This window comes from Aquila chrysaetos, chromosome 16 (assembly GCF_900496995.4).
Source record: "Aquila chrysaetos chrysaetos chromosome 16, bAquChr1.4, whole genome shotgun sequence".
Classification (NCBI taxonomy): Eukaryota; Metazoa; Chordata; class Aves; order Accipitriformes; family Accipitridae; genus Aquila; species Aquila chrysaetos.
Window position 1 is genome coordinate 1,026,830 of NC_044019.1, and position 22,327 is coordinate 1,049,156.

Genomic DNA, 22,327 nt, shown 5'->3' on the forward strand with positions numbered 1-22,327 from the left:
GTTTTGCAGAGGAGGATTTGCAAGTTGCTTTTTGTGCTGAAGCCTGGGTGAGGAGCAAGGGCAGCAGCTCTCCCGGAGGCTCAGAACCTGCAGACTGCTCCTCCAGACCTGCAGGACAGCCAGGGAGGGACGGGGACAGGGAACCGCTCCACCGAGCTCAGGTTGGGCAAGGCTCACCTGGGCTAAGCGGAGATGGACAAACACAGCATCAGACTGCAAACCCTTGCTCTGGTTTTCTGTGTTCTCAAAAGACCGGTTGCTCCTGCTAAGGAGCAGACAAGAAGGGACAAGAAAATCTGGTTTCTACTATTCTGTGTATTTCCCCAGATTTCAGCACTTCAGTTTGGATTAAGTTCCAGAAGTTCTGATGCATTTCCCAACACTTTCAGTACAAAACCAGGCCCTTTCCAGCTCATCATGCTGCCATCCAGTTACCTGTCCATGTGTACAAAGCCTCTATCATTACTGGACCCTCTCAGAAAGCACGCACATCTGAAAGGATTGCGCCAGCATGTGAAAGCATTGTTTGAAAATGGAAAGCTGCAAACGAGCTTAGTATCAGAGCCCTGCAGTACTGAGCAAGACCGCTATTTTGCTAGTTTGGTCAATAGCTTCCCCTTCTGTCATTTGCTCAATACTGTTAATAATTTTTCCACAGGAAATACCCCTGAAGTGGGGGCATTTAATGTCAAGCACAGCTTCTCCTTCCACATTTGCCTCTCCTCAAGGGTAAGAAACACCCATGGATCACCAGGCCACTGGTAAAAGCTCTTGTCTAAAAATAAAAGCATTTGCGAGCGAGCAGGAGGCCAGGCAGAGCCTCCCTTGGCAACCACTCTCCCCGGGGACACCTCACCTCTGAACGCTTCTCCCACACAGCCGGGGGAAGCCCCTTGCAGTGTCTCTTGGTGTATTTCACAAGCACAAAGGGATCTCCCCCCCAGCTGCAAATATGCTAACATGGCACCGATTTTATTCCCAGTTCCCATTGCAGTTTCATCTGAGAAAAGCAATTATAGCTCAGAAAAATCTCCACATCATTGCATTGTGCCTGTCATCCCGGGGAAAGCTTTCACTGCCTCCATCCCCCAGCTGCATTGCTGCAACCTGCTAACACAAGCGCTTCATCTCCAGCCAAACTAGAGCAAAACCCTTGCTGAGAGCCCACCTCCAGCAAGCAGGACTTTACCTGGCTGATGGGGACATGGATGCTACCTTGAATTTTTAGTCACTGCTGGCAGGTCACAGGTCACGCAAGGAAGGGAACAATAAATTTACTAATATGGCAAAGTGGAGCAAATTTCCACCCTGGGAATGTTTGTCCTTTCTTCAGCCAAGTGGAGCTTTCAGTGTCCTAAAGCTCCTCATGCTAACTCAAAAGCAGCATAAAACCCAGGGTTCCTGCAGAGTAAACTAAGATTTTTTTTCCTCCCAGTGATTTTCCAAGTGCTTTCCTGGGTGGCAAAGCATCACAAGTCATTACAGCACGTCTTCCAGACCCTTTCTTCCATTTGCTCTACAACATACCAGGAGAGCATTTAACAGCAGAGTTTCTTTCCCTTTAAAATGTAAAAGTGAGGGTTTCTTTCACTGTGAAGTGACAGATTATTTTTTAAATTAGGCACCCCTCCCCAAACAGCCCTCTTGGTCGCCATCCCCCCCGCAAAGGGCTAAAAAGCTGCAGGGATAGGAAGGAGAGCGAGGTGTTGGGAGAGGGGAAGCAGCCGGCCGCCTGGCACTAAAGAAAAGCCGAGGATGGAGGTCAGCAGGACAAGCTGCTGGTCTGCCCATGCCATCCGTCTGGCAGGATCTGTCTGCGGCCTCCATAATTACCAGGGAGTTTTCAGCTGGGGGTGATACAGGAGATGAAGAACAAGGGGAGCAGGCAGCATGTCAGCGCAGGAGTTGGGGAGATGCTGTGCAGCCGGCGCTGGCAGGAGATGCCCCTCCTGCCTGCAGGCGCAGACCATCAAACTGGAACATGACACTGGTCATAGGTGGCTCGAAAACGTGGGGGGAGAAAGAGGAAAGATCTGAGCTGGATCTCTGCAGGAGGACAGGATGCTGAGGAGGAGGTGGCAATTCTTAGAGCTCACAACCATCCCCCTAGTTCGCGACTGAGTTCTCAGCGTGGCCAGCCTGGCTCTTGGGTTAATCCTCTCTCACGGTCGGTTTAGAGAGGCAACTGGGAAAGCTGGTTTATTTAATAGTTGTGAAGCACCTGGTGCATCTGAAGCAATTTCTCCAGAAGCCCAGGACGCTGCCTGGTCTACAGGGAAGAAGCAGGACTCTGCTGCCCTGCGGGTTTCTTATTCCATCGCCCTCCCTGTGCAGCTCTGCCAAAGCGAGTCTCTAAATTAAAGCATTGCTTCTGATCGTGTCACAAGCATTGCAGCACACCTACTGCTGTTTGGGGTTGTCTGTCAACTGAAAACAGTTTTTCCTGGCTGTAGCAGTTCCAAGGAGCCTGATTTAGCCTGCAAGGTCTCTGGCAGGCCACTCCAGAGGACACAGGCCAGGAGAAAGCAGAAGTGGGAGGACAGCAGTAGGAGATTATCTGCAGCATCAGGAATATTTCCATCCTAAGAGGCTGTGCCTTCAGTCTGTTGGCTTCGCAGCAAGGAAGCTCTTTTGGAAGCCCAACCTAAAATTTCCATCTGATATTCACTATCTCCGCTTACCCTCCTGGGACCTGTGCAAATGAGAGCTGATGCCTTCTAAACACTTACAGACAGTTGTCACACCTCACCATAGTCCTCATCTGGCTGAGCTCGGTCCTGTCCTCCACGGGGAGGCGGGTGGGCCTGTGGGGTAAAGCTTAAAGCAGCTGCCACATGCTGTTACATGGTGCTGGTTTGCTCCCTGCGATTAGAGCACGTCTCTCACACCACGTTTTGGGCGCTGAAAGGGCCCAGGGTCTAGGAGGGGAAAGGCAGGTGTTGCATGGCCCAGAGCTCCAGCCAGCGAGTCCCCAAAACCTGCCGGCAAGGTGGGAGGGAGAGCGTTCACACTGCAGTTTGGGTACCCAGGACTCTGTGCCAAACTCACTGCTGATCTTGAGCAAAGAATCACCTTTCTGTGCCTTAATCCTACCGTCTGCAAGTTTTAAAAATCATGTCTTTTTTTTCCCCCCTTGCCTTCTACTGGGTATCTCATTTTTCTCTTTACACTATAAAGCTATAGTATTCTCTTTATACTACAAAGCTGAGCAAAACACTAAGCAGTAGGGTTATTCCAACTCATTTTCTGGTGAGATGTGACTTAGGTCAGGCCTTAAAGTATTTATTTAAGAAGTAAAACAATTCATATTGCATTTCTTGCAAGTAGTTCTCCGAGAGGGACCTGAGCAATGCCTGGAGGTCTACAATGCTCCCCACTCAGGAGAAGGCAAGGGCATCTCAATGGCTGGGGACATCTTAGTAGCTGCCCCTCTCCTGCTCCAAAGAGGAAGGCTCTGCTGGGGCACCAGGGAAGGGGGGCAAGGACTGCACTCCCCCCCCGCCCCACACTTGCACAGGAATGGGAAAGAAAGGGAAGAGCACAACAGCATGAAGGAGCCTTATCCCTCACTTTATGTTTTAATTTCTGATCTTTTCTGCATTGTTTCTATATTTCAACAGCAAGGTCCACAGCATGACTAGAAATAATGCTATTGATTTCCAATGCTAACTCATGTATTTTCATTATTATAGCCCCAATACATTACTAGTTGATTTTAATTAAGGGAATCCCACGAAGCACACGGACTGTGCACACTCACCCTGGCAGAGCAGCAGAGTTGTGATACCAGGTTTAAAAGAGCACAGCACAGAGCAGGACGCATGCAATGCCAAAACCCTGCACTACCCAGTCCAGCCATCTTGCTGGGCATCAGCTTTGCTTGTAAAGTGGCACTGGTGCTTACACAGCTCTGCAGTGTCGGCAGGCTCATGAGTCACCACCGGCCCTGCAGCTCCTGCTGTGGCACAGATCCCCTCGCGCTCAGCACAGCCGTACTCAGCAGCTGCACACACAAAACTGTACCGGGCAGCGCAGGGCAAAGGGTACATTTGCAAGCGACATACGATTTCTAGATCTAGATCGGCACCCTGTAGGTTCCCCCAGCCACCCTCAGGACGTTACTGGGACCAATGCATTTGCAGTAGCTTAATTGAGGACTTTACACAGGGTGCGTGGCAGTGACCCAACACTTCAGTTCATCAGATTCATGTGCTTCTACCCAGCAGAGTCCCACTTACTGCTGGGCTAGAAGATGCTAGAAACATCTTTTCCAAATAGCCTTTAAATATATTACACGCATCAAGAAGAAAGCAATGCATAAACCAGATGCTCAGCACTACAGTAGGCTATATCTCTGCAGCATCCTCTCCAAATTTGCTTTCAGATAGACTATTCTACTTATTAATCTTGTTTTTTCTCACTTAGCTCTTGAAACTGAAGATATTACTTGAGTTCTGCACCAGTCATCTGTAAGTCAGGGTCACTGTCCCCGATTCAGATCTATGGCCCAGGCATGGCAGTAGTAACCACCATGGGGCTGCTCGTCCCACACGCAGGAAGAAGAGGGGGAGGATTGTTTTGCCCAGCTTCATGTGGTTTCCCCACAGACAATCTGCTTACTGTAGACCCACTGTGGAGAGGAGGAATGCCAGCTCGTGTTCACTGATTTATAAATAGGGTGGGAAATAGGAAGCCTTCACTCCTCTCAGCTTTCCTGTCAGAAATCTCTTCCTTGAATATGCTTCTTAATTAAAGTCAAATTCAACTCAGCTGCATTTTAAGCTCCTTTTGCATCTCCCACTCACAAGTATCCCTTCCTCCCGAGCTTGCTTAACTTCTGTCAAATCATGGTTTCCATTGAATTCGTGCTACTCTCAGTTTATGGCTCCCAGTTTACTTTATACCATACAACCATTACACAGGAGATACCGACTCATCTAAAATGAAAGAAATAGCAGGAAAAAACACCAAAAACCAACAGTTCGGGGGGGAGGAGAGGTAAGAAAGTAAGGGGTTATTTAACATCCCATGGGAAGCCAGTCAGTTTATCTTTCACAGTACTATCCCAACAGACCTAGAACTAAGATAGTGACACAGAGGTACAGAGATTGTGGTCTGAGCAGTCCCCGCTGTGCTCTGACCACAGCAAGGCTCTGGTCCTGGCAGTAAAGAAAGCTCCCAGACTTGAGCTACCTTCCCAGTCTTTACCAACTGCCTAGCCAAAACCTGATTCCTACAGAGACCTCTTCAGCTATGCCATGCTCCAGAGCTGGCAGAACGTGCTAATTCCTGTATCACCTACAGGAGAGGCTCCAGATAACAAAAAAGACATTTTTATCTAAATAAAGTTCAACAAACATACCTTAGATCTACAGGTCTGCTTTATGCTCTGATCACTCCCCCAGCTTCTCCCACTGCTCTGAAAGAGGCTCCAGCTGCCCGAGAGGCAGAAATACCCACCCCAAGGCCAGGGCAATTAGAAGGCAGCAATAGCCCAGCAGCAGTGCATATCCTGCAGGCAGGTGCTGCTTTTCACTGTCTACTTCAGAGTTTATAAAAGAGTTTTACTTCAATCAGTAGATATTACCCCAATAACCCCTCCAGAGACCTGACCCCACCCTCCATGCTCTCTGTAACAGTTTGCTCATTTGTGCTAACGAGGCATGTGTTATCGCTCATGGTTATGATTGGGTGATGTAGCTCATTAATTAGCTCTGCATGAATCAATAGGGGCTACTCAACACATAATCCTTGATAATTCATAATGCTGTAGTTGAGGAAACAGTGTCCTTAGCATTAAATAAACAGTGATCACTATGATAAATCTTAGAATTATCATAAAACATCAAAGCTTTGGGGTTTGGTGTGAACAATTAAGTGGTTAGGTCACTGCTGAGCAGACAAGTGGTACGGTTACATCCATTGTCATTGATGACAAAGGTGTGAAGCACTATACAATGACTAACATGCATTTTTAATTGGATTTGAATCTATTCATAAAGTTTTCCTATTCCACCTCCTCTATAATTGGAATGGTCTTCAAATTTCCCCTTTTCTGAGCTACCAAACTAATAATTTACCCACTTAATTTGTGATTCACTTAGTTTGTTTAGTCATAATAATGAATATTCAGCTTCATTAGCACATATTTGGTTCAATTCATACTGAAATGCATTCAGCTCTGTCAATGTGACAGTTGGATCACTCTGCAGAGCGGCAGCTCCCAGCTCTGGGTAGCGCGATGGTGTAAAATGGCACTTGCTGCACTTGTCACCTCAGCAGGAGCAGAGACATAAGCAGGGCCTCGCAGGGTGCCGTGCCCTTCCCCGAGCTCGGCGTGGAGCAGCTTGAGCCCCAAGACAGCGCTTGGGTCTGGTCCCGTCTCCCGGCACGATCCAAACCCCTTTTCCCACAGAAGCAGAGCCCAGCATGGACGGGAACGGGCCCCTGCTCCGGTGTGAACAGCCTGCTCCACTTGCACCACGGGCCAGACCCTGGCCGTGGGTAGAGGGGCCAGAAGCAATATAAAACCATCCTGGGCAGCCTGGCAGCGCAGCTGGGCGCAGGCAGGGTGCCCATCACCGCATCCCTGCGCTACAGCCACGCTCACCGAGCCCCGGAGCGAGCGGTGCGTTCAGCCAAAGGCACCGATCACAGCTCCACACAAGCTGCTCTTTCATGTGCATCGTTCTCTTTTATGAGATGGAAAAGATTTTTAATAGCTGATTTTGATCGTTTAGGGGAATGTAAAATTCCTTTGCAGTCATGCTGGCGGGCAGTTCCAGTGCATCCCTTTGCATCCCTGGCTCTGTGTGTAGCTGTTTGTAAATTGATAGTACAGATGACAGGAAAATAATGAGAGCATTTTTCAGAGCAGATCCTTTTGTCATTCCCTTTTTTTCTTTCATTCCCTGGAATAAAGTGCTGCTTTTAAGTCAGCAAATCTTTCAGCTGTAATTACCCTGGGTATTCAGAATTGACAATTAAGAAATTAAAAATAAAAAAAAAAAGGAAGGAAAAATAACCATTCATAAAAAATTTTGACCATCGCACATTTACAAAATGCCTACCCTAGGCAGATCTTTCCCACTGTGGAAGATGTTAGTCAAGGTAGACTGTGAAGGAATTTCTAAAAAATCCTGAGCTTTGTTTCCTCACAAAATAGCGGACCATGCAGACGCAGTGGCCGCCCTCCCCCCGGGATGCTCCGGGGCTGGGGGCTCCCTGCTGCTGCGCAGTCAGCGGGGTCTGCCCGCGCTGCCAGAAGCGCTCCTCGTTCCTCCCTCCCCACCACCTAGAAATAGAGAGGGAAAACCCCATCTCACCAAAAATGGGCTCTGAAGTTCTTTTCCCGAGCACGGCGCGGAGCAGCACGGGCACTGCCCCCCAAGCTCCCTGCCTCGGAGCAGCCCCCCGTGCTCCCCACCACCTCCCGCTCCCAGCACGCACAACAAGCACCATATCCTGGCAAAGTCTGGGGTTCTCTCTGTCTAATGACATTAAAATAGGAAGATAAAAAGGCTAAAATAGGTGTCTAGCTCTCCCAATTACATCTTTGGCTGCCCCTGAGCACCAGCAGCACAGGGCAGTTCAATCACTCGAGCCTTGAACTCCTTTCTGCACCAGGCACCTCTTGGAAACCTGTTGAAATCTATTACAGACCTTTGATCTTTTCCTGCGTAAAGGTTTTTCTGTGGAGAGTACATGGGATTAAGCAGAAACAATTTTTCCAGGGAACTCTGTGGGGTGGGTTTTTTCCCTCTCTCTGCTTTCTTTTAAAAAGAGGGGAAAAAAACAGAAGATGCTAACAGCAAAGACCCTGACAAGGGTTTGGGATTGTCAGGTCCTGAATGGAATCCATTTCATCAATCAAATTCAGCATCTATCAGGAGCAAGTTCTCAGCATGTGGCATAAAAATCTTGTAAAACTGAACTGTTAAATATTTAGGGCAGATGACAAACAATATGTCATAATATTTGCAGAACTGCATTTGCTATTCAATGCATCATCTTACTTAAAGCCCTGATTTTTGGAAGCATCAACACAAGAATGAGAAACAATCAGTTGACTGCCGGTATTTGGTTACATTGTAAATGAAGTATAGGATTTAATTTAGATTTCTTAAGTCTAATATTATATGCTACATGCCAGGTGGGTATTAACATTTATTAGCTGGGGCTTAGCAATGAATATTTAAGAAGAAATCAATTAACATGCAATAATTGTAATTTTAATTGGGTTGAATTTTTATGCGAGACTTGATTTCATTTCAGGGCGCCTTCTATTTCATATTTATGCCAGGTATATTTCTATTTCCAGGTATAACAGGAGCTAGTAACTGGTAGGGAAAGAAAATGGACAGAGAACTTAAAAAACCACAGCCAGCCAAACTGCGTAGTCTTGAGGTTGAGCACTTGTTGGGAAGAGCGTAAGCCCGGTCAGTGTTACTGCTCCTCCTCTGCAAGGTTCATTCCTACATACAAGTTTCATTCTTAGGAATGAATTCTTATAGTCATTCTTACACATGATGTTTCAGACTGGCCGTGCTCTGCTGGCTGGGCACCCTTTCAGGAGTCTGCAGGCGGCCTGAAGGCGGTACCCGTTGCAGAGACCACCCCTGGTTTCAGGGGGTTTGTGCAGGTCCGAGCAGCCCCAAAGCCAGGGCTCCCTTAATGCAGAGCCCAGAGATTTGCAAATTCCAGTTTAACTGAGAAGGCAATTTTTTTCCTCAAAAACGTGTTCTCAGTTTTCAACACCCTGTATTCAGTTTACAGTGAATTTTCACAAATTAACCAGTCGGACCCAGTTTGCACTGGGATAAGAAAAGCATTTTGCCCGCTCGGGTGGAGGCTGTGGTGTAGCACCCCTAATTAATCACCTGCGAGGGCAGAGTGCAGTGGTGGCAGGGGGGTCCAAAACTGGAGAGCGTGTGCAGGGAGACACGGTGCCAGCGCTGAGCTCCGCAGCACATAATAAAGACAAATCTGAAGTATTTTATCATCCTGCAGGTTTTGTTACAAGCCCGGTCAATCACAGGCATGAGCCTGGATTTATTTCAGTTGTGGCCTTGCTTCTCTGCTTCGTATTTCGCTCGAGCTGTGCGCCAGATGGACATCATATCTAACACTAGATTACACTGCAAGCCAATAAAACACAATAGAAAAATATACTTACAGCTGTGTTGCCTAAACCCTGTATTATAGATCCTTAATAATTTTAAGCTTTCAAACATTTTTTTCTCCCATATATTACAGTTTAAAACGTGCTTATAGCCCAAAGCACAACCATAAAAATGACATCGGAGCATGCCTGATTTATTCGGTCATCGGCGATTTCCAGGATGCGTTTGCCGAGTTTACACCGTCTCAGTAAGGTCTTGGGGAGGGAGCTGCTCATGGCTCAGAGCAGGCGAGGGCTCACCTCCTCCAGCGCGCCTCTGCTGTGGGGCAGGTCTGGGCATCGGACTTGACCGGCGCTGGTGGGCATGGTCCAGCCCAGATGTTCCTCCCCAGCAGCAGGTTGTCAGAGGCACGAATAAATGCTGCGGTTTAATTCTGTACTTGTGGCAGCCTACGCACAAAAAATCTGAATTGCTAATTAATCAAAGTGAGCCCAAGTATTTGGTGAGGTATCTGATAGCGAGAACAATTTGAATGTGAGTAGCCCAAAGCTTGCAAGATCTACCTTTTCCAGAGAAATACGCCCGCTTAAAGTAAAACTGTAGAGCCTGTGGGGGCCTTTCCCTCAGCCACTGCTGAGGGAAACTCGTGGGACTGGGTGTCACCGGGCTCATTCTGGCAGCTCTGCCCCTCGGGGGTTTCTTGGGCTGCAACTCACTGGTCACTTGTGGAGTTCTGCATTGTGCTGTGAGCTGTATAGTGGGTAAATTCAAAGTTTCTTGGCATTTTCATTGCTCTTATCTTGATGGGAATCTATTCCTAGGAGATTATGACGCTGCTTTTTTATTTTTTTAATTAATTGAGCCTGCTTAAAAAATAAAAATGCCCATTTCATTTTAATCATGTATTATGCAAATTAAAAATTTAAATATCATTAGGAAATCTGTTGCTAGCTTAATTTATTTCTGCTGTAGCACTGCTGAAGGCCTTTGATCTCAGATTAGTGCTTTGATCCGCTCCCTTGGTCAGGGTTACGCACTGCTGCTGTGGTAAATGCTCTTTCTCAGATGTAAAACATGCAACACCAGAACAGCTTGTTCAAAGAAATGGCAGAGGAAACATTGCCAATTAGGCCAAGCAAGTAGGAGTTGCAAAGGAGAAGTTTGTTTGTAGGAGCTGCAACCCACTCAGGCGTGCGCCCAGCCGTGCCCCAGCCCCGCGGGGACGAGCGGTGCCTGCGCCCGCACACGCTGCCGACGGTGCAAATGGCTGTGCTCAACAAACCAAACCTGCGCGGCCCATGGACCGAACAGGTAACTTCTACTGGAGGTGGCATACCTTTCCGGACCATCCCTATCTACTTTTCCTTAAAAAAACACGCCGCCATATTCCATTAATTTCTCATTTAGTGCGAGTAAAGTGCTGATACATACATTTTAGCTACAGTGGGTTTAATCAGTTAATTTAACCAGAAGCATTAATAATGTATTTCTTTGCCACTTGACTGCTCATCTGTTAAACAGCTTATACATAGGAGAAGAATGTCACCCCCTGTGACATGAAGTACCTAATACAGTGCAAATGAAATAGGATTTTGCATATTCAATATCAAAATGAGAAAAGAGGGAGACACCATCTCCTGGGAATGGACCGACCCGCTGTCACAGGCTTTCTGTCCTGGCAGGCGGGAAAATCCCTCCTGATGGGGGACACACATTTTGCATATCTGATTTTCTGGTTGAATTAATTTTCTTGGCATTACTCAGCAAGTACCTGGCCTTTCATTATGCTGCAAAATGTGGAATTTGAGGTCCTGGGAATGTTGCTCAGTCCATCAGCTCCTCCCGTCAGCTGCTGTGGGGTCCCCAGGACACCCCCAGAGAGGCGAGCAGTGCTGGGGAGCCAGGCTGCAGGCAGGTAGCTGAGAGCCGGACTGTCCCCCTCTCCGATTCAGCCCCACGCTGAAGTCCCACGGCAGCGGCCATGCGGCAGTGCCGGCGGAGGCTGCCGGTGCCTTGGCGCTGTCGTTAGGGTTAGAAATCTGAATTTTCGTGTTCGCTTTTGACGGTGTTGGGGGGACGGGGAGCTCCCGGCCACCTCGGGGACCAGCAGTTCCACTGTGTCTGTCCCTCCTCTGAGCTCACAGGGGGTTCAAATCAGAGCGAGAGCTGTATTCCCTGCACCACACCTTGCCTCTTCGGAAGGGTGTTAGGGAGCAAATTCGGCAATAGTAGCTGGGGCACTCACGACTCCCCCCAGCCAGGCTCTTTGAGCGGGCAGACGGACCATGGGGAGGCTGGGCTGAGCCCCCGCTGGGCTCCATCTCGCTGTTGGGTATCATGGGCACGGGGGAAGCTTCCAGCTCGGCAGGTACATCATGGGCTTCATCAGTCCGTGGAGGCAGCGCGAACCCGGGGCCCTCAGAAAATACAGCTGGAAATATGCTGGACGTGAGAGCCAGAGAAACTGCCAGGGGAGTAACGTTTGTCTGCTCGGGGACAGACCCGATTCCTTTTTAATTCTTATAAAAGAGATGCATAATGAATACAGGCAGCGTGTGAGTGTAAGCAATCCAGACACACCGGCTCTGAGGTTAATCCTCCTCCTGCGTTCGGAGTCAGATCCTCCTCCTGGGTTTTAAGCAATTAGCATCCAGAGAGAGAGCAACCTCCATGGGCAGGGGACAGCTTGCGCCTGTGAGCAGCAGCAGCAGCAGCAGATTCCTGCACAGGGTCTCTCTTGCGTGATGCATGTTTATGAAGTCTGAAATTGCTTTGGATATGTGGCTGTGCTGCATCACATTAAGCAGTGCCACACTGAAGTGACAGGCCTGATGCATGATCAGCAGCAGTTTAAGGGGACAGGAACTCAGATCCTGCCGTGCCATTGTTCTGTCAAAATCAGAAACCCATTGACAGACCTAAGAGATTATTTTCAGCTCCTTCCCAGAAGGTTTGTTTCAGTAAGTTTGCAAGTTCCGTTTACTGCCTTTGCGTTGAGCCCGTCCCGTCCACGGTCCTGCCACAGGGAGTACATCCCGGGCTCCTGCCATCTGACACGTACGGTCCGATGGGAGCCTGTGGAGGACCAGGGCAGAGGGCTCCAGTGCATGTCTCCGGGGTGCAAGGACTTCCCAGGCAGTAAAAAGCGCTCTCGACTGAAGAGGTGCTGAAGGGTGGGAGCCCCCAACATTGCTCGGCACTGCCTCACTCATCCATTTATAGGATGATTTTGTTTCTGTTTGGAGAACACCAGCTGGCATTGACATCAGATACAGGGACTCCACTCAATGCCTGGCTGTACGAGGGACCAACTCCAGCTTCAGCTGCATTTACTTGGGAGCATTTTATAGTAGCAGCTCCTTGGGGGAAAGTGCAAGGAGAGATTTCTTGTGAACAAATCTGTCATTGCTTTTCCTTTTTTTTTTTTTGCTGATATTTATTGCCTTCTGGATTTTGCTGCTTTCACTGCATTCAGTATTATTGCATCTGAGACTGTTACAGTCCCACGCTGACGGGCAGTCTCTGGGAATTTTAGCTCCATTCCCAGTGCACAGTCTCGTGCGCCTGAGAACTTTCTTTTACTTCCCACCAGTGTTGTCTCATTTCTCTTTGTCGGTATAAACACCGGCCCTGGAGGGACCTGGACCATGACAGTGAAATTCTCTCCACTGGACTGGTCAGATGAGCAGAAGCAGCAGTTCTCAAAGCCTTCCCAGGGGAGGCACATCTTGTGAGGAAGGGCTCTCCCATCCTCCTGCCTCAGGGACCTGCTGAGCAGCATCCTGGAGGAACATGATGTGTACAGATCCTGATCGGCCTGTTTGCTAATATTGTACCCAAAACAGAGCCCATCAGAAGAGGACAAATTGCCATGCCACAGCCAGCCCTGCTGTTCAACAAGAAAGGTGTTTTGTGACCTCAGATTATAAATACATAAAATACAGATCCCTGGGCACGAGAGGTCTGTGAGACAGAGGCAGGAGCTCTCGCGTCCCTGGAGGAGCTTAGGCTGGCTCCATCCTCAGTAAGAGCTATTTCAAAACAAGTATTTCTTCCAGGATGTCACATGGAAAAAGACTGTCAGAAAGCTGTCTAAATGTGTTAACAACACTGTCAGTGGGGGAGAGAAAAGTGTTATCAGAAATAGTTGTTCTTCAAAGCTAAGTAACTCAGTGATTTTATAAGGAGTAAAAGATAAGAGATCACACCACACGCTGAGGGCTGTTGGAATTTTCTTTCCAAGAATGAAGCTGTTTATTTTGTTAAAAAGGGGAAGAGGGGAGAAAGTGAAAACCTAAAATACTTTGACTTTCTTGACTTAGCTTTCGACAAGGCTAAAAATAACTCCAATTGCATTCAGCCTGCACAGGCGCAGCTCAGGATAAGCTAGAGCACTGGAAAAGGATTCCCATCCCATTGACCAGGCTTCTTTCTGGCTCCCTCGTGGGGCCATTCCAAAAGTCTTCCAGCATCATCACCTGGGGATGGGAGGAATGCAGCACATCTTTGCTCGATGCAGACAGACTTGGGCCCGTTCTGATCAGCATCAGTGGGATTTTGGGTGTTTTGTGGGATCCAGATTTTACCCTGAACAGAGAGACTGATTTTCCACTATTCACAGTGAGATTCTCTGTGTTTTGCAGCTAAACCTCCCTTCACATGCAGTGCCAGCCTCCTTCCCGTGGGTTGGCCCTAACTCTGGTCTAGATCTAAAGGGCAGTTTCATGTGTTTGCTTTGGATTCTCATTTTGAATTTTTAAAACTCCCCACCTCAGCAGCACATCAGTGGTCATCAAATAAAATAACATAAAATAACAAGACATGAAGTTGATTCTAATTAGCGTGTTTTCCCATATGCTGATTGACATTCTCCGGGGAGCAATTAGCCTGCTTTAAAGGCAGAAGACAACTGAATGATTATTTAACCTGCCTAGTGACTGATATTTAAAATCCAAGAAGTCAAATGTAATAACGGATGACTCCATCAAAAAATATGTAAATGATAACAGTTGATAGCATTTGATCCTGTCCTGCCTGAGAAGGTATCAACAGTTTGTGCTGAGGCATATCCTACAAGGCTGACTCCCAGACCTGGACCCCATTGCACTAAAGGCCATACAAACATGGCATAAAAAGAAGGTTTTCAGGGAAAAACATATATGCAAACAAACTCAGCCTGAAGTTGGTAAACCTCAGTGTGTGTTGAACAACACATGGCGTTGCAGTAGGGAGTCTATGGGCTGTATTGACTGGTCAAGGAAACAGCACAGTACCTTCCTGGATAAATTAAGCAGCAAATGCACTCATGAACATCAGGAGGACATTACAAAGCATGACAGACCTCAGCATGGCCATCTTTTATCTGTCTGCAAAGCCATGGGAGGTAAAGAAGGAAGGAAGGGGAAGCTGGGACCTTAACAAACAGAGGCAATACTGGGAAAAGGTCGTTAGCACCAGGTCAAGTGAGCAGCATCCATTAATCTCCAAGACATTTGAACTTCAAAAATAGGGAGGAGGCAGAAATGGTTTAGAGAGAGACAGCAACACTAAAGGACCTGTAGTTTTACTATCTCAGATGAAACTTGTTTATAGCTAGCATATAAAAGTAGAAACTGTTTTGTTGTTGACTTTTTATAGCCCATTGACTTTCTATACTTTGATAAGAGTAAAGTCACAGTGAGGTTACTGTTGCAAGACCCACATGCAATCACTCTCTCTGGGGAGCACAGGGAGAACTGACCAAGTTTGTTTGTTTTAACACTTTGCAGCAGATTGCTCAGCTTTGCATTGCTTCATCTTTCTTGTTGAGGGTTGCAGGGGATGCATGGGGTCCCCCCCCCGCCTGGCGATCAGCCAGCTGATGTCACATCCCTCATTCTTTCAATAGCACAAGCTGATACTCTCCATTTTGCTCAAATGGAAAAGCTGCAACAATTATTTTCATAATTAGCTGGCTTTTCAAATTAATGCCAGTTATGCTATGTAATCATGATGAAGATTATGTATTAATCAGCTGTTTCAAGCCGGTTATTAGGCTCTTTAAATAATGATCAGAATGAACATCTCTGAAGGAGAGGCGCACAAGCCAAGAGGGATGGCAGCACACGATCTCCAGGAGCAGGGAGCTGCTACCGAAGGGACAGGGCTGTGCTCAGCGCACCCAGCTGCAGTGCAGATCTGCTGTCAGGCACTCTCCGTCCCCCAGGTTTCTGAGAAAAGAGCAGGCTGTTGCATGTGGTGGCTGCTCTTCAACACCTTAGCAACTGCAGTAGATTTCACATTGTCCCAATATATTCAGCACCCAGCAGTATAACCAGAAATACATTACTTCTGCCTGTCTGCTTTCTCATTGCCAGGCACTAAATTCAAGGTATTGGGTGGCTGCACAGAAAATTCTTTTCTGTCAAAAAGCCTGTTATATCCAGTTGGATGTCTGGAACATGAATTTATTTGGGACCAAACACCAATAATCCACATACCCAGCCCTTCTATATTCTATCATAATAAGACATGCTCCAAAGCAACCCTGAAAGCTCTGAGCTAGGAGAAAGCTTAATGTCAGCTAGTTGATAATCAATGTAACATGAACCCCGTTATCACTTCAGGATGATACTAGAAAACAAAAAAACCCTTGCTAAAATGTTCTGGACAGTAAAGCTTTGAACAGAAAGACAGGGATGAATCTCATGCTCACTTTAGTTTTGTTTATTGTTTCTGCTGTAATATTGTGTATGAAGTTTCTCAGCCCTAAGAATCTTAGATTGAGCTACCAGCATGTGCAAACTTTGATATGAATGAATAATTTTCCATGCACCGGTCAATAACTAAATGTTTTGGCATGATCCAGTGAGAATGAGGCAATTGGGCAATTTTGCTAGGCTCCTGCCTACACTGCTAGGCATTCTAGATTGAAAACCTGGTCAAAAGTGACTTGCTGAAGATCGCATGGGATGAAATGGGTCTCCAGAATGAGCATTCAGCCTCTTTTTCTTTATTCTTCCCCCTATTACCAAAGTTAGTACTGAAATCAGTACTATTTTTTTCTGCCAGAGACATGCAGTGAACAGCTCAAATGTTTTTGGATGTTTATGAATGTAAATTAATTACCACATTCACTTTACAATTGGGGACACAGATGCACAAAGGCTGCAGGGGAAGAGGATGGAAGTGACTTGTCATGATTCTGGGGAGCAGAAAAGTCAGAAGCCTTCTGCAGCTCCCTTTGCACCCTTGCTGTGAAAATCTCCAAGCATTTGTACTGTGGTTTGCTCAGCCCATGGCTTTGGTCAGGTTCCTGGAAGGATGCACAGAGTGTGGCTGTCAACAGAAATGTCAGCTTGGCTCTTGCAAAACTGGCACTCTTGGCTAACACCAAATTGCCACAAAAACTATAGATAATGTGTTCTGGCTCCTGGAGGAAGATTCACGCAGTTGCTTGAAAGCTAGGAGGGCTGAGTAGACATCTGTTGTCTATAACAAAACATTTTAGGACTACCTTAAATTGAAGAGGAAGATTTTCCTTCTGCTAATGAACCCAGAGACCATCTGTTACCAATTGCACTTGCTTATCTTGCTCATCCATTAATTATTTTGGTTTACTTTTTAATAAGATAGAGCAAGGTTTATGTGTCTTTCCATGGTTCTGCAAGGGGCACAGGACGGCACCTACATCTCAGAGACAAGGACATGCAATTACATAATTTACGCCTGCACTGAGTCACTTCAATTAGACTGGCTGTCAGTGGGGAACTGAGGACAAGACTCACAGATACAGAGCCAAGAAACCCAGCGATACTGTGACATGAGCTTGTTGCCCTTGGGGATGTGTAATGGCATTAACAACTTTTGAACAAGGGAAAGCATGCATTCAAGATGTGCATTATTGAGCAGATAAGCTGTAGGGTAGGCAAATTCAGAAGTCTCTGCTGGTCTGAATTGAGAACTTGGATAACTAAACATGAGGAACAATAAAAGATGAGAAGGGCACTAAAAATGGCACTAAAAATAGAAAGCAGCAGAGCTGCACTGCCTGCCTCCTGCGTAAGGACTTGGAGATGGGTCGACAAGGCAGGGAGGGGTCCAGCGTGGCACCGAAGGGCAGTGCCAGGTTCGTACCGCAGTAACTCCTCAGAGCACGAACCTGGAGCATCTCTGCAGCTGAGCAATAGGCCTGTCTGCACTTCCCAAGGTCTGGCCCTGAGGTTTTATGGGAAGACACTCATCTGTCTCAAAAATATTCCAAGACTTTAAATTTGTCCCCTATTGCCCTGCAAAGCTGGCATTCTGAACGCTGTCGTGGACCAGCATATAACAAAACCCCACATGTTTTCATGTCTTTATTTCAGTCCAGGAAATGTCCTGGGAGCAAGCCTTGTTCAGCCTGCAAATGTAACAGCTCTGTCCAAGAGTTTTCTCATCCTTGCTACATAAGATTATGAATCAAACTTTATGTGGCTTGATGCTGGTTTTCTCTTGTCTTGCAGGAGGAATCTTTGAGTATGCAGATGGCCCCAATACCCAGGTTATGAGTGCTGAGGAGCAAGCCTTCAGATTTTCTGCCAATATTATTAATAGAAACAGAACTTTGTTGCCTAACACAACACTAACCTACGACATTCAGAGGATACACTTCCACGACAGCTTTGAAGCAACTAAGAAAGGTAAGAGCAGAGCACACTTCTTAGCAACTTTGTGGCCATTTATTCAGCAAAAACAGAGCATGGTTTCACTTGAGACCCAGCGGCTCATTTTGTCCTGCTCTAGTCAGTGATGTAGATGAGAAGTCCTACAGGAGCTGACCTTCCAGAGGCATTTTAATATAAGAGGAACAACTATTCTTTTTTCCCTCTGCAAACCTCACAAAACTCCTGTCAGTGTTTGCTTCTAATCCTGAGCGAAGGTCTGTAGGCCATCCCTTTGTTTATTTTACTGTATCCCTCGCAGTTTTAACACCCATAGCATAGATATTCTGTTCTCTTCCTAACAGTAATTTTTCATTATCGGATAACAGCAGCCCACTTGAATTGCTGAAAGGGAGGGAAGAAATGGGACTATGCAGCAAAGGCTGTGGGGCTGATGACCTGAGAGCTTACTGAGTTTGCTTCTGTTTTGGGAGAAATGAAACCTGCTGCCTGAGCCCACAGTTATAAGAGAGGCATCCCTGGAGAGAGGGGATATCTGCTCACAGTCGAGTTCACTGACCCCCGCTGTCCCTTTTTAAGATTGTTTTGTCATGGAGGTTTCCTCAGAGCCCTGCCTGGCAGTCCTCTGTGCCAGGCTCCTGGGAGCACGTGGGTTGGCTGCACCAAGTGTTGGGACAGGACCAGAATGCGCAGGACCCACTCCAGGGACATGTGCCTGTCCGGGGGGACCCGCATGCCTTAGCTGCTGTCTGTGTTCATGCCCCTCTCGGGCTGGGAGCAGTTGCTTTCCTAAAATCTTTTAACGAAATGTAGCCGTCACAAAGCTCCTGCTGACAGTGCGAAGCATTAGCGTTCAGTTTGGAAGGACCTGCAGAGGCAGTTGAGAAACAATCTGTTCCTGTTCCCCTGAAAAACTTTTCCTTTTTTTTCCCCCCTAAACATGCAGCCCCAAATGCAGTTGTTCTAATTTCTCAGTGAAAGCTTAAACAAAGGTATGAAAAGCTTTATTTTGCAGAAAAAAAAAATCTATTAAAATTGATGGAAAAACACATTTGTCAGGGCGATTCTGATCATCTCTGGGTATTCCTTTCACAACTCTGGAGGCTCAGCCATTTCTAACCTGCTGTAGCTGTTATTCCCTCCTCTGGAAACATGTCTGTGCCTCTAACCACTGGTCCAGACCCCCATTTGCCATAATTCCTCCTCTCTCTCTGTGTCTCTCGTCACTGTTGTAATTACCTAATATCTCTGCTGCTGTTAGTGCCCAGAAGCTTGTCTGTCCGTCCACTGCTCCATGGTCCAGGTCAGGAAGAAACTGTTTGTGCCCCCACAGCTATCCCAATGCTCACCCCTCCCGCAGAGGTGCCCCGTACTCTACTGACAGCATCCCTCCCTTCCCTTCCTTTTCCAGCCTGTGACCAGCTCGCTCTGGGGGTCGTAGCAATATTCGGACCTTCCCAAGGCTCCTGTACCAATGCCGTCCAGTCTATTTGCAATGCCCTGGAAGTCCCCCACATACAGCTTCGATGGAAGCATCACCCTTTGGATAACAAGGACACTTTCTATGTCAACCTGTATCCTGACTATGCTTCCCTTAGCCATGCCATTCTGGACCTTGTGCAGTATTTGAAATGGAGGTCAGCCACTGTGGTTTACGATGACAGTACAGGTAGGTAAAGGAGGGGCTTTAAAGGAGGAATCCAGGAGATTTTTTGTTGTGGGTCTCATTTAGGAACTTTTCTAATGAACCCTTTTAGGAGCAAAATGACACCCCATGCAGTGATCAGTGCATGGGGACACACCAGTTCCCCAGCATTCAGGCGAGCGCTGTGGAAGGCCCTGGGATCCTTTCTGAAGCATTTAATTCACAAAGTGCTTAGAAAGCGGGTAACCCTCAGCACCACCCCAGCTGACAAAGGGTCAAGGGGAGGATTAATTGTCCGCTGGTGTGCTCTGGCTCAGCACGGCTGTATTTGGCACAGTGGTGCCCATCTACACAAGCAAAGACCTTGGTCTGCGGCTGCCATTGAGGATGCAGTTTCCCAGCTAAAAGCAAAAGCAGTTCTGGGAAGTTTTTTGTTTTTCTGGCTAATTCTCTAAAACATAGCTGACAAAGTTTTTCACATAAAGCAAGCTGTTGACGGTTAAACAAAGCAAAGCACTGCACAGCACTATAGATAAACCCCCCCCAAAACAAAAGACACATTGGATAGCCTGTCCAACCTAATTCCACTAAACCAAATGGTTTCTTTAGGGGAGGGCTGATGAGAACACAGTTTGACATTCCTGTTTTGCAAATGTGGGTCACAGTATGTTCCCTTCGTTGTGTATTCTAATGTATTTCTTCCACTATGCAGAGGGACATGCTTCTCTTTTCCTCCTTGCAATAGGCATCTGCTGAATTTCTTCTTGCAACATTAGATACCAATAATTCCTGCTCAGCTGCATTCAGCATGGCTTTGTACCTTCTGCCTAAATAAGAACTGAATTCTAAGGGTAGTAAGAAAGTTACAAGCTGTCATTAAGTGACTATTATGAACTATACGATTCATAAATCTAAGTGCACATTCATTTTTTTCTTTTGCTGTTGTGCACGGTAAATACTGCAGATTTTAATTTGTTGTATAGCTGATTATCACATTCTGTCCTCTCTCAAGGGCTTATTTGCTTAAGAAAAAACGTTGTGATCCCAGAGACGTCGAAGGTTAGGACCAATCTGCTATTTTCCTCTTCCTACCTAGCGCAGGGACCCCAGCTCTACCATAGCTGGATGCAGGGGCAGCAGGGAAACACCAGGAAAGGCCATTCTGCCTTAGAACAACTGCTCTGGAAATATCTGGGGGTTTAATGATTGACACATGACACCTTGGCTTTACCAATGGCCATTTGAGGGAGGGAGGAAGGTCTTGACTTCATTCCATAAAGTGATATAGGAAGAAATAACTTGCTGTGATACCCAGCCTGCAGGGCAAAGGCAGACTTTCCTGTAACACTGTCGGTTTGTCTTTGTGCAATGCTTGAAGGCCTTATACGGCTGCAAGAGCTCATCATGGCCCCATCAAGGTACAATATCCGGCTGAAAATCCGCCAGCTCCCGCTGGACACCGACGATGCCCGGCCGCTGCTGAAGGAGATGAAGCGGGGCAGGGAATTCCGCATCATCTTTGACTGCAGCCACCTGATGGCAGCTCAGATCCTCAAGCAGGTGAGTGGGGGGCGATGGGGGGCAAAGCAGAAGTGGCCACCGAGGGACTCGTGCATACAGGGTGGCCGTACTGCAGGGAGAGCCCCGCAGATAGGGGTGCAGACCTGCAGCTTTCCCTCTGTCCCCAGTCCACAGCTACACTAAAAGCTACAGCATGTACATTCTTCAGGGATACTATTGCATTTTCTACAGAAAATGTAGTTGCGCTGAAAAACTGGAAGTATCAAAAAATGGCTGTTGGTAAGAACGAACAAATGTTACGGGAGCAGAAAGTGCCAAGCAGCTGTGTCGAATGCAGCGCTGAGACCAGGCTGTTGTCCCGCTCACCTCTGCGGCTGCGCAGCCCCAGCCCTCTGCCCTCCACCCGCAGCCGTCTGGAGCAGCGTCCGCTTCTCTCTCAGCCAGGGCATCAGGCAGGACTGTGCTCTGGGCCACTTCTGTCACTGTTCATTTAGCCCTGTACGAGCTCTTCATGCTTGCCGATTTTAAATATCTTCTTTCCCTTCTGTGTTGCTTCATGCCCCCAGGTTTGTGAATACATGCCCAGACAGAGGGGCAGGGTATAAAATGCTTCGTTTTGGTTAGCTATTTTCCGAGTTGTGCACGCAGTTCTGCGTCTCGCTGCAAGCAGCCAGGACTGGGCCAGCCGGGGAGGGACGGCATCCTCTGTCCCTTCATGAGCACCATGTGCAATTCTTGGACTTTAAGCCAGATGTCAGTGATTTTCCATTCATTTGGTCTCTCTCCTTTCTCCCTGAGTTCCTCCACTGGCATTTTTCGCAGACCAGAAGGTTTGCTGCTCACTGCAGCTCCACCTCATTTCAAGTGCCTTTAGGTTTCAGGGTCAATATAAGGCAGAGGAAAACGCTCTCACAAAGAATTCTAAAAACCAGCCGGTGGAAGTGTTGCTCGTATCAGCCCAGCAAGACACTACCACATAGATTAAATAAATCCCCTGAAGGGCTGAGAAAGCAAGCACGTGGAAAGAGACTTCTCTTGCAGCCTGCTTGATGCAAAATGAAGGGAAGTGCTCAGAGAAATCAGAAAGCCTGGGAGGGATTATTAAAGAAAGCAATATAAGGGACTCATTGTCTCCTGCCTATTATTTTAACATGCTGGCTGTGTTTGGTGCTGTTCACTTATTATGCAGTTTATTATAGTTTATTGTGCCATCTGCTCTGCTCATCACTGTGAGTGCAGAGTGAGGAAGATGGAGGAGAGGGGGGACTAGGGGGAAAGAAGTCTTTCTAAGTCCTTCTGGCTGGTTTTGTGTGTTGTTTTTTTTCAGGACCCAAAGCCATGGATTTCAGCTTAGCAACATTATGTAGTGTATTTTTACTCAGGAAAAAGCTGTTAAA

At 47.2% G+C, this 22,327-nt stretch overlaps 1 protein-coding gene across 3 annotated transcripts in view; it reads left to right on the forward strand.

Annotated features, from left to right (window-relative positions):
- GRIK3 (glutamate ionotropic receptor kainate type subunit 3) overlaps window positions 1–22,327 on the forward strand; it is a 126,660-nt gene that overhangs the window by 49,572 nt on the left and 54,761 nt on the right. For all 3 annotated transcript variants that reach the window (XM_030039501.1, XM_030039500.2, XM_030039498.2), the window contains exons 2-4: window positions 17,606–17,782; window positions 19,176–19,433; window positions 20,788–20,969. In XM_030039501.1, coding sequence (XP_029895361.1) covers window positions 17,606–17,782; window positions 19,176–19,433; window positions 20,788–20,969 — 617 coding nt within the window. The remainder of the gene's footprint in view (window positions 1–17,605; window positions 17,783–19,175; window positions 19,434–20,787; window positions 20,970–22,327) is intronic.